The sequence below is a fragment of the Panthera leo genome, chromosome A3, assembly GCF_018350215.1.
Source record: "Panthera leo isolate Ple1 chromosome A3, P.leo_Ple1_pat1.1, whole genome shotgun sequence".
Lineage (NCBI taxonomy): Eukaryota > Metazoa > Chordata > Mammalia > Carnivora > Felidae > Panthera > Panthera leo.
The window spans coordinates 5,857,440-5,875,970 of NC_056681.1; the positions used below are offsets into that span (position 1 = coordinate 5,857,440).

General features: G+C 59.0%; 1 protein-coding gene across 1 annotated transcript in view; it reads left to right on the plus strand.

Annotated features, from left to right (window-relative positions):
* Positions 1–18,531, plus strand: part of BMP7 (bone morphogenetic protein 7) — an 89,521-nt gene that overhangs the window by 30,891 nt on the left and 40,099 nt on the right. The window contains exon 2 of the mRNA XM_042930597.1: positions 433–625. Coding sequence (XP_042786531.1) covers positions 433–625 — 193 coding nt within the window. The remainder of the gene's footprint in view (positions 1–432; positions 626–18,531) is intronic.

Here is an 18,531-nt window from a genome sequence, read left to right on the forward strand (position 1 = left end):
AATTTGGTTACTTAACTCTCACAACAACCCACGAAGGAGGACTATTGTCCTTATTTTTAGATGAGGAAATCGAGGTCCAGAGAGATGACTTGGTACCTCGTGCAGGCCAGCTCCTTAGCGGCAGAGCCCGGATTTGAACGCAAGCCCGAGCTCCCGTGAACCCGAGTCTGTCCAGGGTCCCTGGGACGGCTGGGTCTGTGCCCCACTCTCCCCAGCGGGTTGATGGAGAGTCATTGCTGTCGTTCAAGGCGGCCGTAGGGTCTGTGGCTGCGACCCCACCCCCACCCCCACCCCGGCTGCACCAGGTCAGCGGGAACGGGCAGGTGGCACCGGGGGGGCCCGGCGGTGGGCAGGCTGGGACGCTGAGCCACGAGGGTGAGAGCCGGTTACTGACGAGCTTTCGGTGCCCGCGTGTGCTTTCTTCCTCTCTAGTGGAGCACGACAAAGAGTTCTTCCACCCGCGTTACCACCACCGGGAGTTCCGGTTCGATCTTTCCAAGATCCCAGAAGGGGAAGCCGTGACCGCCGCCGAATTCCGGATCTACAAGGACTACATCCGGGAACGCTTCGATAATGAGACGTTCCGGATCAGCGTTTACCAGGTGCTGCAGGAGCACTGGGGCAGGTGGGTGCTGTGACTGGTCCCTGGGGGGCGTCCTGAGCTTCCTTCAGTGGCAGAGGAAGACGGGGGTGGCGGCCGGGGGATGGGGCCAGTTTGGGGCAGGGGGCAGTCGTGGCCGCTTCCGCCACGGGTCACCCACCGTGTGCCAGGCCCCCTCCACGGAATGTATTTTTTCAAGAAAGTTGATGGTGTATGTCGCTGTGTCTTAAAACTAGCCCCTGTCAGCAGATTGAGTTAGGAATTGGAGACAGCCAGGTGAGCCACGTGGGTATTTATGGGGGGGTCTGGGTCTGGCATGCGTTCATGGGCACCGAGGGGACGCGGGTAGGGAAGAGGGAGAAACATTTTGGGGGGAGGTCTACCCTGCGCCTCACTGCGAACCCCAGCCCATGAGGTCAGGCAAGCAATGAAGGTGGCCATTTGTAATAAAATGTTGGGGGAGCAGAACCTGACTAACCAGGCAGAGAGAGACCTCAGGCTTCCGAGAATCACGGAGTCAGGAACCAAAATCTTACATTGATTTAGTTTTGAGGTCTCCCGGGGGGGAAGAAGGCTGAGAGACGGGCTGGAGCATCGGACAAGGACATGATGGGCTCCCAAGGTGGATGTGACCCAGGCGGTGACACCCAGCAGTTGGCTTTCAAGATGTCTCAGGCTGGCAGACTTTTATCGTCTTCTGTCGTCGCACGATGCCACTTCGTCAGTAACTAATGGAGGGATTCATGGCGCCTCCTGACGGACAGCCCTTATTCGCACGTGCAGCGGGAATGGGGACCTGTCACCACACTAGGGACCTAGGAACCATCACCACCTCCCCAAGCACCACCACGTTAGGGGTCGTCTTAAACACTAAGAAAACCGAACTCTTCTTTCTTACTTCCACTGGTTTGCATGTGTAACCTCATTCTGCGTGCACCGTAGCCCTCCGGGATGGGGACTCCTCAGTGACGTGGGGAGAATTAAGAGCTGAGAGCAAAGGGTGGGCCATTTCCCCCCACCACCCAGAGAGAAAGTGGCCAAATTAGGGCTTGAGCCGGGGGGAGGGGGGGGGGCGGTATACAGAAAGTGTTTCTTTTGAAGATACAGGTTTGAGTAGCTAAGACGCGCGGACGTCATAAAATTCAGACGCGAGAAAAGCAAGGAACGTGAAAATTGAAGCTCCCGCCCAGCTCTGAGTCCCAGGGGCCCGTCTCTCAGGCAGCCTCAAGTTCAGTGCCGTGAGCTTCCCTGAATCCGCAAACGCGTGTGTGCGAGCGTGTGTCTTTCCAGGGGGCGTCTCTTCATATTCTCCCTCCTGCACCTTGCTTTTTCTTCGCCTCACAGCAAGCCTTGGACGATCCCGGGTGGGTTCACACAGAACGTCCTTTTTCTCTTTGTCACCATGCCGTGAGGGACTTAGCCAGCTTCCTGCATGTGCGTGGCGGGTTCCCCACCTCTCTGTGTTACAGGCGGACGACACGTTTTTTTCAGGGACGCGTTACTTCACGTCCGTCGTGTCTGTCGGATACGGCTCTAGAAACAGACTTGTGCGGTCCGAGGGTACACGCATCGGCAACTGATAGGTTTTGCTGAACGGCTGTCCTTGGAGGTCATGTCCGTTTATACCAACCACGTAGGACAGGAGGCCTGTTTCCCAAGCGCTCAGGACGCCGTCTCTCATTGAACTATTTGGTCTCTGTCAGTCTGACGGGCGACCAGTGGTATCTCAGTGTGGACGAAATTTGCACTTTAGAGCCCCCACTGGGACACAGTGCCCTACACGCCGTCCTGGAGGGGACGGTACCAGAAAGGGACGCGGTGTGGCGTGGGGGAACTGGCACCCGGTCCTGGCAGTCGCCTCCGAATCTGACTGTGGACGCTCCGCTGCCCCAGGCAACCCTGACGGCCTGTGCCCTGGCCCCCGGACTCATAGGAAGAAGCGTGGAGTGCATTCTGGGGGTGCGACACACGTTTGCTCCGTTCGCTCACAGATTGCCCCAGGACCCTTGAACAAAACCAGATGTTTGACTTTTCTCGTGAAGGCTGATGAGCTGGAGGCGAGGCAGAGGCCGTTGGTCGATAGCGCTCCGTTGCCCCCTCGTGCAGAAACCCCGAGTGAGCCCGGCTCGCTCCCCAGCCCTCCTGGCAGGCCCCCCACAGCCGCCTCAGAAATCTCCATCAAGGGGCTTCACCTCCGAGTGGGTCTGGCTGAACGCGTCCGCGAGGGTTGGCGGCTGGCACCTGTGCTGCTCTTTCTCCGGTCCCCGTGCAGGAGCGCGGTGGCCCTTCCCTGGCCGCCGGTCCCCGGGGGTTCTGGCCGGGATGCCGCCCCTTCTCGTGAGCGGGAACCTGCTCCAGCACTGCCGGCTCGCGCCCTCCGGGGCCGGGCTTGCTGCCAGGAGTGTCGCCACCCGCCGGTCCCCGCACTGCTGGGGGCCGCTGGAGGCTGAGAGCGGCAAGCCCGGCTTGACGGGCACGGGACCTCCTTCGTGGAGGTGCGAGGCCCCTGCACTTGGACAGAGACGCGTGAGCCCAGCGATCTGTTGCTTCCACCGCCTTGAGCGTCCAGGTGCCGGCCTCAGAACTGGACCGTGGGGACGAACAAGCTCAGATCACGAGGGCAGGACCCATCTGAATGGTGGCTGAGGAGTGACCTAGGTTTCTGGGGCGTCCTGACAGAGTACTGCGAGGACAGTAGAGAAGTGCTCAGTGCCGGAGGCTGGTCGTCTGAAGTCGAGGCAGGGCCGTGCTCCCTCGGAAGCCTTTGGGAGGTGGTGGGGGGCCCTTCCAGCCTCTGCCAGCTTCCGGGGCTGGCTCTCCACTGTCGGTGCCCTTGGCTTCCAGCTGCGTCCGTTCCCTCTACCCTGTTGCCACGTGGCTCTGCTCCTTCACGGGACACTGTGTGTGTGTGTCTCTCTCTCAGAAGGAAACCAGTCATCTCGAATTAGGGGCCCGCCTTCCTCCAGTATGACCTCATCTTACTCCACGGAGGGTCTGCAAAGACCCCCTTTCCAAACAAGGTCACACTCCTAGGTCCCGGGGGGAGGACTTGAGCGGATACAGCCCTCCCCGCGACGGGGTAGAGAAGGTGGACGGGAAACAAACGGGCCGCGTGGCCTGGCAGAGTGCTAGTGGTCATTGATGGCCTTGCTGAGCTGGGGATGTTCGGGTGACAGGAAGGATCTGGCCACGGGGAGTGGGAGAGAGCGGGGAGAGTGTCTCAGGGGAAGTGCAAAGGCCATGGTCCTAAGTGAGGGACAAGTGTGGGTCGTGGGGAGGACAGAGGCACGAGATGCTGCCCGGGCAGGGTGAGCCACTCAGTCCTCGATTAATGGAACACGAGCCCTGGCCTCCCGTCCCCCCGGCTGCCAGCAGCTGCTCCCCTCTCTGCCTGTCTCAACCTGCTGGCACCGTGGGTACCTGTCCCATCCCGGATTGAGGCTGCTGCCCCCTCGACCCTGGCTTAGCTCCGTGGAGTGGCTCCAGAGGCCCCAGGGGAGGGGAGAAGGCCCGCGTCGCTGTGGTTGGATGAGGGATGGGTGGGACGGCTGTCCGTGGCTCTCTAGCAGGGGGCCAGGGTGGGCATGGCAGGTTGCCCCCGATGAGCAGCTTGGCCACAGGCAATCTGTGGGGCTATGAGCCTTGCTCTGGGTCCCTGACTCTGGGGGAGCGCTTGGCTTGCTGGGAGACCCAAGTCCCTTGTCAGCAAACGTTTGAGTACCCGCTGTGTGCCGTGCACCGGTGGGAGTAACCAGACCCACGTCCCTGCCCGCTAGGAGCTCACGATCCAGCAGAGGAGATAACATGACAGGTGCAAAGTACCAAATAGGCGGGCAGTAGAGTGACAGGGGTGGGGTGGCAGGGGTGGGGGGAGGCGGGGGATGGGAATGCTATCTTTAGATTTCTAAATTTCCTTTCCGTACCTGAACCAAGGAGACGAGAGCTCCATTCTCCGGAAGTTAAAAGGTTAAAAAAATCTTTTTAAATTATTTATATCTTTTCCTGGGTGGGTTGTTTTGTTTTGTTTTTTTTTAATACAGAAGCAAAATGATTCTGTTGTGTAATTCCCCAGGTAGGATGGCCCGGCTAGTAAGAGTGTGGGTTCAAATACCGACACTATCTACCAGTAACCCTTGGAGCCTCAGTTTCTTCCTCTGTACAATGGGGATAGTAATTGCATCTACCTCCCAGGGTTCTGGTGAGGATAAAGTGGGTTAACATACTTATTTATTATTTATTTATTTGTTTATTTATTTATTTTTTGAGCCGGAGATAGAGCGTGAGCGGGGGAGGGGCAGAGAGAGGGGGAGACACAGAATCGGAAGCAGGCTCCAGGCCCCGAGCCGTCTGCACCGAGCCCGACGCGGGGCTCGAACCTACGAACCACGGGATCATGACCCGAGCGGAAGTCAGATGCTTAATGGACTGAGCCACCCAGGCGCCCCGACATACTTATTTAGAACATAGTAAGTGCTCAATAAAGGGTCACTGGGTTTAGATCATCACTACTGCCACCACCATCACCACCTTCTTCACTACGATCACCGTTGTCACAGGGGCTGCAGAGACCCTCAGAAGAAAACGGGAGCTCCCGGTTTTGGCTGCAGCACTGCTCCCCCCCCCCCCCCCCCCCCCGCCGAATCTCTTAGCTTCGCGGTCTCTGATGGGGAGGAAGGCCTGAGCTTGTGTGGAGGCGGGGCCCCTGTTGGCGTTTCCCCAGCTCTGCCGGTGGGGTGGGGTGGGGTTGGGGACACGCATCGTCTTCGAGAGCTGATCCCCAGAGGAGCCCAGGTCCTGCCCCTGCCACCCCACCGTGTGGCCAGCCTGCCCCCTGTGCTGAGGGGTCTGTGGCTTTGCTGCCACCAGCCGCCCAGCTGCGTGGAGCTGGGCCATCTGGCTCCCTGGCGAGCCTCTGCCGGGGCTCCAGGGAGGCCCCGGGGTGCCGGGGATTAGCTGGCTTTGGGTTAGCCCCAGCGTCTCTCCCCTCGTGGCAGCCACTTTCCACCAAGTCCTCTTGATCTCTCGGAATCCAGATTAAATTCCGATAATGAGCCGAGCTGGAGGCCTTCCATAGCCGTCGGGCCCTGCTTGCAGCTGGAGAGGCAGCCGGAGCCGCCCTTGGCGGCCTGCGGGATGAGTGGGGCTGAGGGGCAGGTCTGGGGACGGGGGCCTTGACCCCAGTGGCTTTGCCGGGGGACCTGGGGGGCCCGGGGATCGGGGCCTGCCCTCCTTTTCTGAACCCCGAGCCTCAGGCTGGACCGGCTGGGACCCGGCTCTCCGGAGCTGGATTCGCGCCCGTGTGGAGGTCGCACGACTGAACCGGTTTCGTTCCCGAACGCTCGACTGGGCCTTTCCATCCTGATCCCCTCCCAGCCCTCCCCGCAGAGGCCCCGGCTCGCCCCCCTCCCCACCCCCAGCCCGTGCTGCCTCACCTGTGCGGGACACAGGTGCTCTGCGAGACACGCCCTTGGGGGACCACAGGCCTGCCGGGGACGGCAGCGCCTGTTCGAAGGGGGTCAGTGACTGCCAAGGTCGAGATGGTTGAAAACTGTCCCTCAGTCAGTCTCAGGGACTCGGGGTGCCAGGGGAGGGACCTCAGAGCGGTCCCCGAGGCCAAGGTTGGATCGGCCGCAGCCTGAGCCACCGAGGAGGAAGGAGCTGTCCCCGTGACGGGCCGGAGTGGGGACCGAGGGGCCGCTCGCCGAGGCGGCTGGCGGGCGAGCGGAGGGAAGAGGCGAGCCTGTGTCCCTGTGCTGCCGGATGGGGGTCTTGGACACACTCCCCCCCCCCCCAGCCCTCCCCGGGGACCCCCAGGGCTCCCGGCTGCCATCAAGGAGGGGGCATCCTGTCTCCTCAGCGGTGCCCTCACCCCTCCCAGAACTCTCAGACCTGCCACGGCTCTTACCTTTTCGTCTCGAGAGGGGAGCCCCGTAGCATTCTTACCCTTAACAGTTCAGTGACCGGGCTCCCAGGATCCGGTGAAAACGTGGTCGAGTCTGCCCTTTGCGGGGGCAGGGCGAGGGGGGGCTGACCTTGTGCATTTCTGACAAGCTCCCAGGGGATGCCCTCGTGATTTCCATCCGTGGGAAGCAGGGACAAGCTGCCTGCGTGGTGGGGGCAGAGACTGTCTTACTGGGAGAGCATCGGCGGCTGCGGGGCGCCCGACCCTTCCCCAGCCTCCCTCGTGTTAAAGGTTCAGGACTTGGGAGCGAGGCTCTGACGTTTACCTGATTTTGAGCTGAGCATGTCTGGGCAGAGGGATATGGTCACCCACCAGAGCACATCCCCACCTGTGTTCTAGATTTGTCATTCTTTGGTGCTTTCCGGATGCGACTGCGTGTGCTGGGCCTTTTAGCCTCATCGTGTCCCTTGGAAAAGATCCTAGGAAAACTCACTATCCCCATTTCCCAGGTGTACAGACTTCCTCAGAGAGAGGGCGTAACTTACCTGAGGTCACACAGCTAGGACGGGGCAGAGTCGGGACTTGAACTTGGGTCTCCGAGATTCCAGGGCTCACGTTCTCGGCCGTGGTGGCACCGTGGTGTTTCTCGCTGGTACTGATTCCCTCACGTGATTGGGATCTGAGCTCTGGTTCTCACCCTGGGCTGGGGGTGAGAATCACCTTGGGGTGGGGGGTGGGGGCTTTTACAACTCCGGATACATCAGAGTCCCGAGGGTCGAGGCTGGGCATGTTTTTACAGTTTCCAGGCTGTGGGCAGGTGGCGAGAGCTCCCTTCTCTCTGGTCTGTGAGCCGTCGTATCTGCCTGAGAGATGGAACGGGACCGATTCCCTCCAGTCCGGGCCTCCATGTTCCCTTTTGCCTGGTCTTTCAACGATGACCGTTTTTCTTCACAGGACCGAACCCAAGTGCCGTCCAGACCCCGCTTCACAGTCTCGGCGGCACAGGCGAGGGGCTGGCTGAGGGTGGGGAGCCCTTCAGGCTCTGGCTCCAGAGGCTTCCGGAAGCTTCCGGAGCCTTTCTGCTGCTCCTCAAGGCCTACGTGCCTGGTTCCCCGTCTCCTGGCTTGCGCCTCCTTCCACTACACCTCGGCCCCAGGGCGTGAGCTCTGGTTTTGAGCTGCTTTTACAGAAGTTGCCGATTCAGCTCCCCAGTAGAATCTTCAGAGGGCAGGGAAGGAGCAGCTGGCTGCCTGGGCACCCACCGGCTGTTCCGGAAGGTCAGGGGAGAGCATGCCCGGGGCAGTCTGGTCAAGGACACCTTGGCAGGTCTCCTTGCTGCCTTTCTGTAATCCCAGCCCGGAGCTGCCTCAGCGGGAACCAAGTCCCTCCATGCCTCTCGGTCCCCCTTGGGGTCCTCTCCCGTGTCCAGAGGGACCGTTCTGGAAAAAGCCCGCATTCGGGGACAACCCGCCGGGTGGAGACGGCCGGCACCGTGTCCAGTCCAGTTAGCGCCATCGGCGTCCTGCCCTGCGGGCTGACGCTGGCGGGCCTTGGTGGTTTTTCTGATCTTTGGGCCTTTGTTTCCTTCCATAATTCATCCCAAGCCTGGCTTGGTGGGGAAGCGACGGTGACAGTTTCCGTCGGTCACGTGCTCGCAACAGATCCGGTCAGTGCTTAGCACAGCGCCCGCGTCCTCTCTTACTCCGCACGATGACCTCGAGACGTCCGTATTCTCCCGCTGGGTGGATGAGGTCGCCGGGGCGCAGAGTGGTCACATGAGCCTCCCAAGGTCACACGCTAGAGGCGGAATTCAAAACCAGGCAGTGCAAGTGAAACTCGGCACGCTGGAGCCCCACCTCGAGAATTCCCACGGACTCTGTCCTGGCGTCACCTTGATAGTGACACTGACTTGCTCCCCGCCCTTGCTGTTCCCTCGAGGATCGGTGGGAGCTCGGATGAGTCACTTCATCCCTTTCATGGGGGTGCAGACTCCCGTCCCGCTCCCCCCCCAGGGGTTCGAGGGCTGTGGGAGGTGCAGCGGGGTGGCAAGTAGGGCTCCCAAGGTGACTGGAAGGGTCTGGCCGTCTTTCTGCGAGGGGACACGAGCGATCCCCTTGAGGTCCGCTTGAGAGGCGCCTCCTACCCATCCGCCCCAGTCTGATCGCTTTAGGTGGGCCTCACACTTGGCGACTAAGGTCACGGTGAGCACGGGTCCCCTTGCCTGCGGGCAAGGGCTGCTGCTGGGCACACCTGCATCGATTCGGCCGGTGCCTTCCATTTCGCCCACCCCTTCTTTTTTTCTTTTTAAGTTTACTTATTTATTTCGGGGGGGGGGGGTGGGGGGAGGAGGGGCAGAAAGAGGGAGAGACAGAGAAGCCCAAGCAGGTTCTGCACTGACAGCTCAGAGCCTGACACGGGGCTCGAACTCCCAAACCTTGAGATCATGACCTGAGCCGAAACCAAGAGGTGGACGCTCAACCGACCGAGCCCCCACCCCCACCCCCCAGGTGTCCCCTGGCCCTCCCCTTCTTGAGAACGCCCCTCTGAACGGAGAGAAGAGACGGCCACCTTCTCGAACAGCGATGATGACAAAGCTAGCTTCCTTGAGTACTTGCCAGGCGGCGGTCTGTGGTCCTTCGCATCACACCCCCCGAGGGAGGTACCGCCAGGCAGCTCGGCTCACAGACCAGGACACTGAGGCACGGTGCCGGGTCAGGGAGTAAGGAAAGGAAGCTTGCATCTGTCTTTAGTCCCATCGGGTTTTCTTCCTTGGCCGGCAGGTACGCTTTTTCCTTTTCCTACACGGCAGTCCTAGGAGTTGGGTAACGGTGGGGAAATCCGGTTTCCTGCCCGAGGAAACTGAGGCAGAGAAGACAGAAGACCTGGCCGGCTTATTCCACAAATCTGCGTAGTGAAGAGGGAGAGACTGGGGGGGGGGGGTGCTCTGGAGACACCTGGATCCACCCCTGTTCCACCACTGGGTCGGTGGGGTGGGGGGGGAGGTGGGGAGGAGGGGGAGGCGGCTCATGGACCCTGGCTGAGCCTCACCGGAGATCTGAGTGCCAGCTGCTGAGACGGTGGCGGTTGCCCAACAGCAGGGGCAGGGACGGGTGCCTCGAGAGGGCAGGGGTTTGCTTTATGTTGCCCATTGTCATGTTCTTCGCGCCTGGAGTCTGACACAGAGCCGGCGCTCGGTAAAACCTGTGTGTGTGAGTGCCTGACAGAGCATCCGGCCTTCTGGGGCGTGGTGGGCTTCCTCCCGAATCCCGGGACCACGGCCGCCTCTTGCCTCGAGGTAGTCCCGGCACCTGAGCGGTGCCCAGTGTGGAAACGCACGCCAACAGTTACCTGTTGGCTGAGCGAGCGCCGCCGAGGAGCCCCGGTCCAGCCTCAGACCGGTCCGTCCCGGCGTGTTCTCTCTTCCGGAACTGAAACCCGAGAACGTCTTGTTTGCACTCTTTCCTCGGCATCTGAGCCCAATTTCCAAAAAGTGAAAATTGCCCGTAATTATAATACTTTTCGATCTTAGGGACGTTTCCCTGTGATGATTATAATTATATTATTTAGAGCTGCGTGCCAGTGGGTACCCAAGGGTGGATTGGTTCTCGTCTGCAAACAGGGGACATGTCAGCGTGGGTGCCGCGGCCCCGGGTTTCCTACCCTGGAATGAATTTGGAGAGGATGGCTTTCGCATTGGGGGCTGGCTGTATAACTTGATCTGGCGCTTTAATTCCAAAAGCACTTCATACTTGGACCTCTGCTCGCCTATAGGAGCCTGTTTTTCCAAATGTATTAACATCTGTGTTTCATATCAGGGCCTGTAATTGCTTTAGCCTTTTTGGCAGGAGACAAAGAGAATTAATATTTTTCAATGTGGTCGTGAGCGGTCATCTGTAGCTGGGAAGAAAAGAACCCAGTGAGGACCGGGAAGGCAGGCTTACCAGGAAGATCATGTTTTAAAGGCGTCAACCGCGCTTGTGGAAGTCCTCGGTTATTTCAAGTTCGTGGCGGAAGGTAGCCATCCGGGCAAGTGCTCAGGGTTCCTCCAAACCCTGGGTCTCCCTTCCTCCGTCTTCTTGCCAGCCTGTCAGCACCATTTTCTTCTTTTCCCCTCACAATGCCCTTGGCTTTCCATCCTGCCGCTCCCAGGATGGCGGAAGGAAAGCAGACACCCGGCCTGCACTCCCCCTCCTGCCCCTCCGGCATCCGAGGCAGGCATTGCTAATGGATCGCGGCACGCCCTCCAGCCTGATCGTCGGCACAGGCCTTCGCTTCGCGAAGCGGTCGAGTGACCAGCCGCGGAGGGAAGCCGGCCGGCCCCCGGTCTCAGGTCCGGTTTCCTGGAAGCTCACCCCGACACGAGGGTTATGGGTGAAAGTGAGTAATTAGAAAACGTTTCCGGCACGGAGGAGTGGGCGGGCAAAGGCGGGCCGCCAGGCGCCCTAAAGTCTCCGTGGCGGGACTGTGGCTCCCTCCGCCTGCAGGGGCTCCTGGAGACAGAGGTGCAGAGCTCTGCAGGTGTTGAGGCCTCCAGGTCCGTCAGTAGGGGTTAAGGGCGAGTGTCGCAGGCTTGGCAAGCCTGACCTGCCGTGGACTCAGTGCGGATCACCGTGTGAGGGTGGGTCGGGCCGTCCGGGGCCCTGCCACCCGGGAGATGGCGCCACCAAGTTTCAACAACCCCAAACGTGTCCAGACGTCGTCATATGCCCCCTGGGGGCAGAATGGTCCCCGAATGAGAAGCGCCCGGAGTGGAGCAGGGGGAGGTCGGTCCCCAGGCCCTTCCACTCTAGATGCTGCTCGGCGAAGGGCATGCTGGCGTGGGGGAGGGGAGGCTCATTGCCGCCCCGGAGCCTCCGAGGAGGATCTGGGGTGCTGGGCCAGCCCCAAGGGGTGCTGCTGGCTCTGACCCACGCTCGGAATAGGAATTCTTCACCACCCTGCCTTGTTCCTCCTTTCCCCTTCATCTTGCTTACCGCCGTCTGCCCCTTAAAATACTGCTTAGCCCCTGCCATGCACCTGCTCACAGGCTTGTATCCTTCCACAGTCAGGGATGATGAGGCCCAAACCGAGGTGTCATCAAAACCACTTGGGAGCACATTTAAAGAGGAAAACAGAGGGGCACCTGGGTGGCTCAGCCAGTTAAAGGTCTGACTTCGACTGGGGTCATGATCTCGCCGCTCGCGGGTTGGAGCCCAGTCGGGCTCTGTGCTGACAGCTCAGGACCTGGAACCTGCTTCGGATTCTGTGTCTCCCTCTTCCTCTGCCCCTTCCCTGCTCACACTTTGTCTCTCCTTCAAAAATAAACATATTTTTTTAAAAAAGTTTTTAAAAAAAGAGGAAAATAGAGATTACCATTTTTTTTTTAAGTTTATTTATTTATTTTGAGAGAGAGAGGCAGAGACAGAGGGACAGAAAATTCCAAGCAGGCTCCGTGCTGTTAGTGCGGAGCCTGACGCGGCCCAGGGGCTCCATCCCACGACTGTGAGATCATGACCTGAACCAAGCAGGGACTGGAAGTCTTCATTTGTATTCTACTTTTTAAAAGTTTTATTTTAGAGCCGTTTTCGGTTCCCTGCAAAACTGAGGGGAAGGGACAAGTTTCCTCTATGCCCCCTGGCCCCACACATGTACAACCTCTCCCGTTATCAACGTCCCCAGCCAGAGTGGGACGCTTGTGACATTGGATGAACCTATTTGGACACATCATAATCACCCCCGGTGTGCTGTTTACACTAGGGGTCACCGATGCTGGTGCACATTCTCTGGGCTTGGATAAATGTCCAGTGACGTGTGTCCACCATTATACTGTCATACTGAACGTGTTCACTGCCCTAAAAATGCTCTGTGCTCTGCCTACTCCTCTGTCCCCTCCCCCATCCTTGTTTTTATTGTCTTCATAATCTAATCTTTTCCAGAGCGTTCCGTAGTTGGAACCGTACAGGATGTAGGTGTTAGTATTGAGAACGAGCACCTAGGACTGGCCACGTGATTTGTGAGACCTAAGGCAAAATGAAAAGGTCCTAAGGATTTCGAGATGGTGACGGGAGAGCACACAGAGTCCACGCACAGAGTCCTTCTGTGTGGGGGACCCTGAGTGATGGGACAGGTGCCATGCCCGTGGGGCTGGCCCTGCAACGTCTCCGGGTGTGGATATCTGTCCGTTATCTCTGTGCGTTTGGGTACCTTGTGTCTGCACCTTGATTCCGTGGTCTAGCTCCAACCTCATATACACAGACACACGAAGATGCACACACACACGTACACGCGCTCTCTGGTGTGGCCAGGTTGACATTTGCACCCCCTTTTTTTCTGGGGGCACCTTGTTTTCAGGCCTCTGCGTTTCTCACCCCATTTCCCCGTCCGTCCGGTCTTCTACTCTCTTAATTCCCGCCCCTACTCCCTCCCCCCACCAGCTTTTTAAGAAATACAATTTACTTTTTATTACCAGGTTTTTATTTATTTCCTTTTAAAGTTTACTTAGTTATTTTGAGAGAGAGAGTGGGGGGGAGGGGCAGAGAGAGAATCCCAAGTAGGATCCGTGCTGTCAGTGCAGAGCCTGATGGTGGGACTTGATCCCATGAACCACGAGATCATGACCTTAGCTGAAGTCGGATGCTCAACCGACTGAGCCACCCGGGTGCCCCGATGTTTGTTTATTTTTGAGAGAGAGAGAGAGAGAGGGCACGCGCGCGCATGAGTTGGGGAGGGGCAGAGAAAGAGGGAGACACAGAATCCGAAGCAGGCTCCAGGCTCCGAGCCATCAGTACAGAGCCCGACGCGGGGCTCGAACCCGTGACCCGTGTGATCATGACCTGAGCCGAAGTCAGACACTTAACCCACGGAGCCACCCAGGTGCCCCAACCCTACCTACTTTAACCTCCAGCTCAAGCCCATCATTGTGGTCTCCCTGCCTTTTGGACCTGGACATGTGGGGGTCAAGATCGCTGGGTCCTCAGCTGGAGAGCCTTGTAACCTTTGGGTCTTTTACCCACCGTCCCTCCAGTGCCTGGCACAGAGCAAATGCTTCCTTGAGGGAAGACTAGACTATGAGAGTCTTTTAAAGAAGGTGATTTTTTTCCTTTCGGACTCTTTTTCAGGGCCTAGTTAAGGAATCTTTAAAAATGATACTTAGGCCCCAAAGCAGACTTCTTTTTTCTCCTGGACGTTGTGGGTTCAGGGATTTGCATTCAACCTTTGGCTCAGGGATTGGGCCCACAGGTGGGGGAGGAGGAGGAGGAGGAGGAAGGGCAGGGTCGTTTGTGAGTCAGGTGGGACCAGGAGTCAGAACCAGGAGCCTCCGGGGCCGGCTTGTCAAGGGAAAGGAAACGGGGACTCTCGGGAAGCTTTAGCCGACAGAGCCGTGCTTCGGGTCCCTTCACAAACATCAGGGGGCCCGGGCGCATCTCTGGACCCTGAATTCCTGGGAGAACCCGTGAGGCCCAGTCTTGCTTCCTGGGCAGTAACGGGGGGCTGCTGCTTTCACCTTCCTCGCTCTCTCCTCGTCTCGGGTGGATGTCCCTGCCCCGAGTCTTTGAAGCACTTGTTCCTCTAGCCTACGGCGGCCCACCTTGGGGGATGGCTTCTGCCACGTTGGTCTCGCCAGCTGTGGCCGTGGACAGAGCCTCTGTCCCTCCTCGGTGAGATGCCACAGACCTGGATGCTCCTACCCAGCACCGGCCCCTCCTGCCCGAGGGTCTTCTCTGACCCTGGGAATGTTTGCAGCCCACAGAGGAGCCAAGGCCCCCGGGAGCAGCCCCCCCGTTGCTGGTGGTCAGGGATAAATGGTGGATAAATGCCCCAGCCTCCTGTCACCTTGGGGAGCACCGCGCTGAGCTGTGTTCGCGCCGTGTCCCCGGGGCGGGGCGGGGGGGGCTCAGGCATGTGAGCCCCCGATGCACACAGCTTCCTGTTTGGGCTTTTTTTCCATCCCTGCCTCTCTTTCTGCCTCACCTCCAGGTGGTTCCCGGGGTCACCTCTCAGGCTACTTGCATTTAAGTCCTTGACTCAGGATGTGCTTTTGGGGGCGGGGGCGGCCCCTGAAATACGACGGAAGGTATGACAGAGTGGCCATGAGGCATAGCGTGCGCTTATTACGAAGAGGGAGCTGTTTCCACAGCCTTCCGTCCAGCCTCCACTCTTCCGGTTAAGGATCCACGGTCGGGATGAAGTCCGAGACACCCCTTCCCACTCGGCATCGAGGTGCTCTGATCTGGCCTTGGTTTCCGGACCTCGAACTTGGTAATCGCGTTACGCGTTTCTGTCTGCACACCCAGCTGTCGGGCTCCCTTCTCTGCTGGCTGCTTCCTTCTCTTCGCGTCTCTGCCTCTGGGTTTGGAATCTTAAAACAGACTGTGGTTCTTTTTCAGAAAAAAAAAAAAGAGAAAAAGAAAAAAAGGCAGGAAAGATGACCCAGCAGGAAAACGGTGTTTATGTTGGTTTGTTTATTCCCTGAGTGTGCGTGAAAGAGGCAGAATTTACCTCGTTCTATTTTGGTCTGGGGCTGGAGGCTGGAGGAAGTGAGGCCACCAGGGAAAGTCTCGAAAGATGAGTCTCCTGTCCGTGGTGTCTCGCCCGCCCGCCCCCACGATGCCAGATGCACGCAGCTGCCAGCCTCGGGGGGTTTCCAGAGCCACCCCCAAGCCCCACGGTGCTCCCCGCAAGGCCTGGTTTCTCTGGGGCGGCCCCGGGACCCTTTCTGTTTCACCGCAGATAGGTTCCCCGGCACTGAAGTCAGCAGCACGGCTCTCCTCTCGTCACTTGCTGTCTGGTGGCTCGTGCCTGGGTGAACGGAAGGAACGACAGGGTCTCCAGTTTCCGGAAACTCTGGGGCCCAAACCCTGGAGCCTTGAGCAAAGGGGGACAAGAGTCAGGTCCAAAAGTAAACTTGCAGTTGGCTTTTTTCCCAGCTGTGGCTTCCTGTCTGTCTGTGTCCTCCCGGCTCCCCCTGGACGCTTACAGATAAAGGGGCCAGTGCTGACAGTGACAAGGGTGCAAATATGGGGGCGGTGAAGCCCAGACCACCAGGCAGTTTCCCACCGGGGGTGTGTTCGCGTAATCTGGTAGCCCCCCGGTTGCACAGGCAGGCCTGGAGGGTGGGGTGTGCAGTGCCCGAGGCTAATCAGCCGGTGTTGTTGGGAGCCTGGGTTCCCGGTGGGTACCGGGGTTGGGGTGGGGGGCAGCGGGCTGGGGGTGGATCCATTGCCAGAGGTGCTTGGGTCGTTTGGAAAAAAACATGGACTTTTCCTCTCTTAAAGAAACATTTTTTTTTTTTTTAAGTTTATTCATTTTGAGAGAGACAGAGAGCGCTGGCGGGGGAGGGGCAGAGAGAGGGGGAGAGAGAATCCCAGGCAGGCTCTGCTCTCAGCACAGAACCCAACACGGGGCTCGATCCCACAACTCCAGGATCATGACCTGAACTGAAATCAAGAGTGGGACGCTTCACCAGCCGAGCCACCCCGGTGCCCCGACTTTTCCTCTTTTAATAACACAGATAACAGAAAGTGATCCCAGAAAGCCCCCTGGGCTGGTAAGAGGACTCTGAAGATACTCGCACGTTCACTCGACGTAAATTGGAGACCTACTGTGTGCTGTGCCGTGTGTTAGGTGCCGGGGCTGCAACGAATGGCTGGCAGAGCAGGACTGTTTCTTCCGGCCTTAGGAGCTTGAGGTCTGGTAGGGAAACAGGGAAAACCCAAAGAACCGTGCAAACGAACTTAAACCCCAGCCTGAGTTCTCGGAAGGGAGAGGCTCGGAGGGCGTCTAGAGACGGTGTGCCCATCAGGGCGTCGGCAGAAGCTTCCTTGGGGAGCCGAAGGCTGGGCAGGTGTGTTGGAGGTAAAAAGGTGAGGACGGTGTTGCAGCGGCCGCACGTGCAGAGGCCTGGGGTAGGCTGGCGTCTGGTCCGGATGCGAGCCTGGACGGAGGCTGGGGTGGCTGAGGCCGTGGGGGCCGGGCAGCGGGCGTGTGGGGTGACGGGGGGAACACATTAGGGAATTTTGGCTTTTTATTCTAAGAGCCACTAGAGGGTGGAAAGCAGGGCAGTTGTGTACTCAGATTTGAGCCCCGGAAAAGCCCTCGCAGGTTGCTGGGGGTGGGGCGGGGGTTGGGTAAGGACGGGTGGGAGTAGGACCCCCCCGCCCAGGCTTTCCCCCATCAGAAGCGTTGCTGGCTTCCCTGAGCCTCAGCCTCCCGCCTGTGGAAGGAGACAACAGCACCGACCTCTCAGGTGTGGTGGGAACCAGCAGGCTCCCTGGGTGACGGGGTGCCAGGCCCGTTCTAAGATCGTCGCACCTTGAGTGAGGGTCGGAACTTGGTTGTGAGCTCCTTGCTTTGGGGCTGGGGCAGCTTAAATCTGGGGTGGGGAAGATTCACGTTGACGAGGAGGTCCGCTCCGGCCTGGAGCCTTGAGCCTTGGACGCTGGCGTGGCATCGGGAGTGCATCATTCTATTGAATCCATTTTTAGAACAGTCCTCGTAGTTTGCCCCACTTTATAAGTAAAATAACACGAAAGACAGAAGCTGGCTTGTCCAGGGTCGCTCCACTGGGATTTTACTCTAACTTTCCTGGGACCCAAAGCCTTGTGTTGTAATGCCTACATCCCTGCCCGCCCAAAGTGTGGCCCAAGGACCAGCCTGGGGGATTCTTCGCAAGGTAGATAGATCCTGGGCTCCGCTTAGACCTCCTGATTGTTTTCTCCTGCCGGTTGCTGCATCCCTGATCGGGGAGAATCTTCTATTTTTAGCTGACCTCCTCGTCCACCTCCTACCCCCACGACCCATGTGTACGCACACATTTGAGAGACTCTTTATCACACACCAAGGTCAGAGTAGGCGTTTCTTTGCAGCAGGACTTCTCAGAGCCTTTAAAGAGCTGATGCACCTTAAGGAGCAATGATCCTGTGGTGCATTCCACCCTTGTGTGAGAGCCTTTGGATTTTTGACCCTCTCGTTTTGCTCTCTTGGGTGTTCTATTAGCAGAGGCAGTTGTTGAGAGCTTGGTAAACACATCCGTCCTCTTACATATGGGGAAACTGAGGCCCAGCCCTTGATGGCTCCTGACTGACTTCCTGACTTTTGACAACATGGGCCTCCTGGACTGTGGACAGGAGTCTTGTTGGCCCTCCTGCGAATGCCCAGGCGGGGGACGGGGGAAGGGAGAGAGACCGACCGACAGACAGACGGACAGATGGCCCCGGGGTGGGGAAACCGCGGGCTGGCGGCTCATGCTCCGGCCGTGGGAGGAGGCTATCATGCTTCTTTGTGTGTTTTCCCACCTTCCTCCCAAATGACTTAATTTTAGCCTTCCTGGATGTGCGTATGGTCTTCACGAAAGTATTTAAAAAAAGCCTCTCTGACTTCATCTTCCCGTCCCAGGGATGCCAGGGACCGTTTGGGCAGCTTGGTAGAAAGGCAGGGCATTCCCCGAAGCCCCCGGGTGGGGTGCTGGGGAGCCGGGCTGGGTCCCCCCCAGCCCGGGGCTCTGGAGGGGCACTCCCCACGGCACCACGCCCCGGCTTCCTCCCTGGGCCCTTTGATCTCCTTCCCTGCAGGGCTGGTGTGCCGTCCAGGTGCGAGCAGGGCTGCTGGCTTCCCAGCCTGACTCATCCTTTGCAGCAACATGCCCGCTCTCCCTCCGTGACTTCCTGTCAGCTTGGGGCTCCCCAGTGCGCGCCCTCCTGCTCTCCGGCTTCTGGGGCACGTTCTCAAGGCTCAGAGGCGGTCAGTGACGTGCGGAGTTTGAAAGCGCCAGTCCCTGCGGTGTTCCAAAGAGCCGCGGGCTGAGGGTGAGGGTCAGAGCAGGGGTGAGGGAGAGGAGGCTGCTGGTGACCCTTCATCGTCACTCCACCCCCCGGCTGGAAACTTTTCTTAGCTTCCCAGTCCTCTTCAGACCAGAACCCACCCCCTCCCCACCCCCACCCCCGGGGGCCGGAAGCTCTCCCCGCCTCTCTTACCTTGCCTCGCACACTCTGTTCCCTCTGCTGGAATGCCCTTCCCGCCCTCCTGGCTGCATTAGCCCTGCCCATCCCTC